We start from the raw sequence: 7,306 nt of genomic DNA on the forward strand, positions 1-7,306 counted from the left end.
GAGAGAGAGGGAGAGAGAGAAAGAGAGAGAGGTTAAGAGAGAGAGAGGATAAGAGAGAGAGAGGGAGAGAGAGAAAGAGAGAGAGGATAAGAGAGAGAGAGAGAGAGAAAGAGAGAGAGGATAAGAGAGAGAGAGAGAGAGGTTAAGAGAGAGAGAGAAAGAGAGAGAGAGTGGAGGGGGGTTGGTAGATCGATGAAGTCAGTGAGTGAAGAGATCATTGGTCAGTGAGTGAAGGAGAGAGGAGAAGAGAGAGAGAGGGAGAGAGAAAGGGAGAGATAGGGAGAGAGAGAGGGAGAGTGGAGGGGGTTGGTAGATGGAGGGAGTTTCTGATGTGTTTGCAGGGCAGTGGCAAGCGCGTGCTGGAGAAAGGGTGCAAACAGACGGTGTGAAATGGCCGTAACCCTGAGGCTAATCCTACAGGCCTGAGATGCTCCGGGTGATTTAGTCTTAAGCCCAGTCTAGACCAGCCTGCCCAGACGTAATCGCACACGTTCTGCTGTGAGTCCCCACTCTTCAGCACCTCTCCAGGGTGTAACAGTTGGCTCTGTCAGAGCACTTCCTGTAACTGTGCTCATGTCATACAACTCATCCCATCGAGTTTGCGCTTGCAATCTTAATTATTCAAATAAATATACCATCAACAGGTTCTTACAAACCTCCAGTGTGGGAACATTGTACTAGTCAGTTTTGTTGTTGGGGGTTGTTGGTATGAATAAAGTTACTGCCATTCAAGTTGAGGAATAGTTTTCCAGCTGACCTGGTGCCCCACTGCACACTAATGTGAACAGATGAGATTAACAAATGCCAAATGCCAAGAAAACTCGCAGTTCTCAAAACGCTCCTCATTCATTTATTCAATCACAGAATGCATATGCTACTACAGATATACTCTGTTAATTGAGATGATGACCTAATTGGTGTGAAGAAAACAGTTTCACTCACCATAAAAACAATCCATCACAGCCCTTAGTCTATTCAGCAAGTTGTGACATGTTCGATTGCATATTTCAGGTCGAACTTTAATGTAAATGTTTAACTCAAGGGCAAAACACTCATTGGGGAGCTGTCACCGGTCTAATGCTCTGACTGGCTTGAATGCAAAGGTGCCGCGGAGATAGGCAAACTGTGAGACAAAGAAAAAGTGAAGGGGCGGAGATTAAATAGCCGAGTTTAGTCGTCTTCAGGCACAGACGCCGTGGCTCGACCGGCTAACAGACTTCAGGAGTGAAGAAGTGTTTACTTTAGTCACGGAAAATTGAATAGCTATTGCTGTCTCATTTCGCGTATAATACAGAGGGACGATAGTCGAAACGGTGGATGGACCTGGGCTGAGCGAAAGTTTTTTAGCCTCCTTTTTAGGGCGCGAGTCGGACTTGCATCACTGAACTGAGCGTTGCCTCCATTCAGCCCGAGGTGTGTGCAGGACCAAAAGGTAGGACTGAGGTCATCAAACTTAGGGAAACTAGTCAAAAATAATTGCACTGGTTGTAGGCTACGCGTTTGTTTCAACAGCAGATGCTAACTCCATTACTGCTCCTGTGGAATTCAGTTCGAAGTCACTGTAAGGGAAGGTTAGTGATTTGGCAGCTTCAGGAATCTTTTAATTAGCCTACTTGGAATTTCGTGGCAGACACCCTGCACTGTTGTCGCCAGGTAGCTACTGATTTCATGCTGCTCCAATTCCCTCTTTTTAAATCTTTTTTATCTAGCTTGTTGGATTCTTCAGATAACTCTACAGCGGTGCTCAGAATAAAACCGTGCTGAAAATGTGGAAAATTGGCTGAATCACCGGGTCACGTGCACGTGTTTTAAGACTAGCTACTCCAGAGCGGACAGCAAGAGATGGTCTCTCTACACTGCTGTGCTAGAAAAATAATTTTACGGGATTGAAGACAGGTTAACACTCTAAAAAGGTAATTGGCCATTAACGATATAACATTGGTCGTTTTTTATTTTTGAGTAAGTGATGTTGAAGCCTAGCCATATATTTTTTTTATGATTACTCTTCTCGTTCTAGCCTAGAACAGTTAATTTTGAAATGACAGATACACACACATTGGCAGACAGAGAAAGAAAACACTCAAGAGAACATTTTGGTTGGTGTCTGCACAACATCGAGGCCTTTAGGCCTATTAGTGATCACTAGATCAGTGCCCTATTAAAGTTGTGAGACCTTGTGTATCCGTTACTGGCTAAATTGTTGATAAGAGGATGTTGCCCAAATCTTTATCCAAAGATGTCCTCACTGGCAAAAGATGCCCACACAACAGACTAGTTTGCAAAAAACAGCACATTTAATTAAACAATCAAAGCATGTCATAAAGCCTTAGCAAAGGCTTTGATTTTATGCGTTTATGAGATAGCATTTATAGTTTTAACATGTGGGTTTGCTAAAGCAGGAAATAAGAAAAGGAGTTATAAATAAAGTTATAAACTCCTTCTATTTTTCCATATGAAAGATCACAAGAAACAGTCCGCAAGTCTTTGTAGAGAGAGGCGTTAAATGTCCTGAACTCCTCCCCCATGTTTGCTGTAAGTGGGGAATGTGTAATGGACCTGTTAATCATTAGACAGAGAGTGGTGGACTTATTTATTTATTTATGTCCTACTCTCTCTCTCTTCCTCTCTCTCACACACACACACAGACTCACTTACGCATTCACACAAACACACTTACGCATACACACACACACACTTACATGTACACACTCATACAAACACACTTACACATACACACACACACACACACACTTGTGTATGGACTCTTCGGGTGCACCTCTCTTGCGGTTTGTCTATTCCTGGGAGTGTGTGTGTTCAGTAGGCCACAGACTAAACACCCTCCTACTCACTGGTCAAGCCTTTTTTCTTCTGAGGTGTGTGTGTGTGTGTTTGTTTCTAACCTCACCATGTGTGTGACAGATGCATACCTGAACTCGTATTCAAGGTCCATCCGTCGAAGCCATTAAAAGCCCTATAATTTCCTAAACCCAAAGGAACTGACTGGAGGTTGTTGTCAGATGCAGTCAAAGTTTGACATCGTCCTTTGTGGGACAGGCTGGTGCAGGGTCCGGTACACCCAAGAATGATGGCTCGGCTACAGCAGTGACCACTCTTTTTGCTGTTGCTGTGTGCGCAGAGCCCACATCCCTTTATGTTTCTTATGTCTCATTCCATCGAACTACAGATCCGTTACCCGATCTGGCAAACTTACATAGTGCGGTTATAGCCAATAGAGGGCTGTGAAGCGAATGCAGAAGTGCCGTTCACCCTGTTACAAGTTGATGAACCACTGAAACGATTTTAAGGTACAAAAAACTCTTTGGTGTTGCTTTAAGCTAAGAATTCAGTTCACTCAGTATCTGTCTAGTGTGCCTCTGCCTCACATACCAAGCCTAGTGCAAAAATCCAGTCCAGACCCTTATCCCACAAGCATGCCAGAGCTCTTCTCATCTTGGGCCATCAGATAAAGATGTTTAGGGTCGACCTCTGTCATCGGATCATGATCTCGTACCCTAGCAGCGAAAAGCCCAAGTTTATCCTGCTATGACATGGTTTACGGACCTGTATATCAACACTCTAGAACAGTCTAGAACAGTCTGCAACACTCTAGAACAGTATAGCAACACTAGAACAGTCTAAAGCCTGATTGTGGAGCAGCAAAGCAGCAAAAACTTTTTTGTACCACTAATGCACATAAAATATATTAAATATGTATAATGATTTAGACACAATTTTCTACTGCTGAATTGGATCCATTCGTGGATGTTTGTTATCAGCCTAAGAGGCATCAACCTCAGAAACAGGATTTTTTCGAGGGGTTTGTGGAGAGGGAAAGAGGTCTCGAGTTTGTTCCATGATCCGTTTTTTCCACATCCAATTCTTACTGGGCTCGTGCCGAGAGCTGCTCCTAAGTGTCCAGTTACATTTCTGCTGGAAGCCGGCGAACGCTGCGACACTGAGCTGTCCGCCAGAGTTACGGCGGCAAAGAGGAAGACTTCATCAAGCGACTGCAGAGAGTCCACATCTCGCTTTATCAGTTAATTCATCTTGCTCTGTTTTACATTCTGATTAAGCCATTTGTTCTCAGCTAAACGTGTTGAAAGGGAAAGGTAACATTAGCTTTGGAGAGGAGGGAGTTGAATGTAAATTGCGTTTGGCAGGTGAAATGACTGTTCCATTGTGGCCATCTGTATGCTGTCATGCTAGACTCGGTCCCCCCCCCCCCCACACACACACACACACACACACCAGTAGGCTCGGGGGCCCTTAGATACAGCGGAGAAAATAAGTATTGAACACGTCAACATTTTTTTCAGTAAGTATACTTCCAGTGCGGCTATTTCACCAGACATTAGTATTAACTTACGTAATCCACACATATAAAAAAAATTCAAACATTAATGTCCCTAAGTAGAGTTATGAGTAAAAAAGTGGAATGCCACAGGAAAAAAGTATTGAACACGCCTACTGAAATTTCTTAAATACTTTGTGGAAAACCCTTTATTTGTAATGAGAGCTTCAAGGCATTTCCTCTATGACGAAACTAATCAGTCGCAGTATTCAGGTGTGATTTTGGCCCATTCTTTTAAACAGATAGTCTTTTAATATTGAAGATTCCAGGGGTCCCTCTTGTAAATCCTGATCTTTAGGTAACTTCCAAAACTGTTCAATTGGATTTAAGTCAGGGCCTGAATTTCCTTTCTCTGAAACCAATTGGGAGTTTCCTTTGCTGAATGCTTTGGATCATTGTCCTGCTGGAAGGTCTAGCCATGTCTCATCCTCATTGTTCTGGTGGATGGCAAGATTCTCCCAGAAAAAATGGCTGCATTCATAATTTCTTCAACTGTATGAAGTCTGCCAGTACCATGAGATGAAAAACAGCCCCACACCGTGATGCCTCCACCTCCAAACTTCAATGTTGATATGGTATTTTTAGGGTGATGCACAGTGCCATTTCTCCTCCAAATGTGTTGTGTAGTATGACATCCAAAGAGTTAAATTTTGCTCTCACCTGACCAGAATACATTCTCTTAGTATTTCATAGGCTTGTCCAAATGTTGTGTAGCAAACTTTCAATGAGCTTCGACATGTTTTTCTTCAGTAATAGAGTCATGTGGGGTGAGCGTGCATAGAGGCCATGGCGGTGGAGTGCATTACCTATGATTTTCTCTGTAACAATTGAACCTGCTGCCTCCGAGTCTTTCTGGAATAGTCCTTGGCTCTTAGGCTACACTTCTGACTATCCTTCTGACTTCCTGGTCAGAAATCTTGTGAGGAGATCCTGTGCATGGCCGATTGATGATGCAGTGATGTTCCTTCCACTTGCAAATAATGGCTCCAATACTGCTTACTGGATGATTCTGAAGTTTTGAAATGCATCTGTAACCAGTTCCATTGATATGTTTTGCAACAATAATGTTGCAAAGGTCTTGAAAGAGCTCTTTGCTTTTACCCATCATGACATGTTTCTTGTGTGACAACTTGGTAACGAAAAACCTTTTTATAGCTCATCAATATGTACTAACCCAGCTTACATTAATTTGCACAGATAGGAGGGATAATTACTCTCTAACTATGTATAGATTCCAGCTCGTTCCTTGCCATTCCTTGCCTTTGTGTACTGTTCTTAGTGTGTTCAATACTTTTTCCCTGTGCCATTCCACTTTTTTACTCATAACTGTACTTATGAACATTAATGTTTGGATTTTTTTTATATGTGTGGATTACCTAAGTTAATACTAATGTCTGGTGAAATAGCCTCACTGGAAGTATACTTACTGAAAAAAATGTTGACGTGTTCAATACTTATTTTCTCCGCTGTAGACCACAGCGAAGCGACTGTCATGCGTCATGCTAGACTCGGGGGCCCTTAGATAGACCACAGGGAAGCGACTGAGAGAGATGGAGTTTTTACGGGTCACCCCCCCCCCCCCCACACCAGTAGGCTCGCTGTTGCCAACTCTGAGGTGTTTAGACAGCTGTGGTGCCGGTGGTGTATCTAGGAGGGCATGACCCCAGCGTCGGGTGTAGTGCCACTATTATTCATGTGAATTGATGGCAAACAGGGCTCTGTAATGGAGCTGTACCTCACAGGAGCTGTTGCCGTGGCGATGCCAGCAGACTATATAGCCCCACCACAGCCAAATACACATTGTCTTAAAATAATATATAGTGTGTTCCTCTTCCTGTGTTTGTGTATGTAAAATGTGTGTGTGTGTGTGTGTGTGTGTGTGTGTGCATGATTCTCACCCCTGTGTTTGTGTACCCCTCCCTCTCCAGGCTACTCTCTCTGTCTGGGCAAATCGTACTTCTTCCGCTTCAACCACCCCGAGGAGGCCAGTCGGATGAAGAGCATGCTGCCGCAGAAGAGCCCTGTGCCCCCGCTGGTCTACAGCACAGGTGAGTTGCCCCAACCGCCACCTCATTTCTCACACCTGTCCACTTCCACGCGCCCACTACGCCTCAAAGGGTCAGTCCAATCCAGGTTTATTATGTCTCAAAGGGTCAGTCCAATCCAGGTTTATTATGTCTCAAAGGGTCAGTCCAATCCAGATTCATTATGTCTCAAAGGGTCAGTCCAATCCAGGTTTATTATGTCTCAAAGGGTCAGTCCAATCCAGGTTTATTATGTCTCAAAGGGTCAGTCCAATCCAGGTTTATTATGTCTCAAAGGGTCAGTCCAATCCAGATTCATTGTGACTCAAAGGGTCAGTCCAATCCAGATTCATTGTGACTCAAAGGGTCAGTCCAATCCAGATTTATTATGTCTCAAAGGGTCAGTCCAATCCAGATTCATTGTGACTCAAAGGGTCAGTCCAATCCAGATTCATTGTGACTCAAAGGGTCAGTCCAATCCAGGTTTATTATGTCTCAAAGGGTCAGTCCAATCCAGATTCATTGTGACTCAAAGGATCAGGCCAATCCAAGGTCAATCCAGGTTCATTCATTACGCCTCAAAGGGTCATTCCACTCCAGATTTGGGCACGTTTATTTAAATGCTTTATCTAAGAGTCCTACTGTGAATGCACTGAGCGGCACAGCTCGTGCCGGTGATGTGGACCGAAGGGCAGTGGATGTGGGCAGGTGAAAGAAATGTTAGCCGAGACGGGAGGAGCCGCTACTGTGAAACTCCACAGTGGTCTGAATATAGCCCAAACAATGAGAGAGGTGAGTCCACTCCTTCATAATAACATCTCCTTCAGGCCCTAAACCTTTCATTTAGATCCATGTGAGCCTATAAATATATATGTGCTATATATGTGCAGAGATGCAGGCATACCTACTCAACCCATCTCCTGCCCCCATC

At 43.9% G+C, this 7,306-nt stretch overlaps 1 protein-coding gene across 1 annotated transcript in view; it reads left to right on the plus strand.

The window, feature by feature from the left end:
- Positions 1–7,306, plus strand: part of phldb2b (pleckstrin homology-like domain, family B, member 2b) — an 83,862-nt gene that overhangs the window by 12,630 nt on the left and 63,926 nt on the right. Inside the window, exon 5 of the mRNA XM_076290069.1 lies at positions 6,280–6,399. Coding sequence (XP_076146184.1) covers positions 6,280–6,399 — 120 coding nt within the window. The remainder of the gene's footprint in view (positions 1–6,279; positions 6,400–7,306) is intronic.

Source organism: Alosa pseudoharengus, unplaced genomic scaffold, assembly GCF_046254945.1.
Source record: "Alosa pseudoharengus isolate Yale_2024_CS ecotype anadromous, Long Island Sound unplaced genomic scaffold, YU_APseudo_1.1 YU_APseudo_1.1_scf_18, whole genome shotgun sequence".
Taxonomy (NCBI): domain Eukaryota; kingdom Metazoa; phylum Chordata; class Actinopteri; order Clupeiformes; family Clupeidae; genus Alosa; species Alosa pseudoharengus.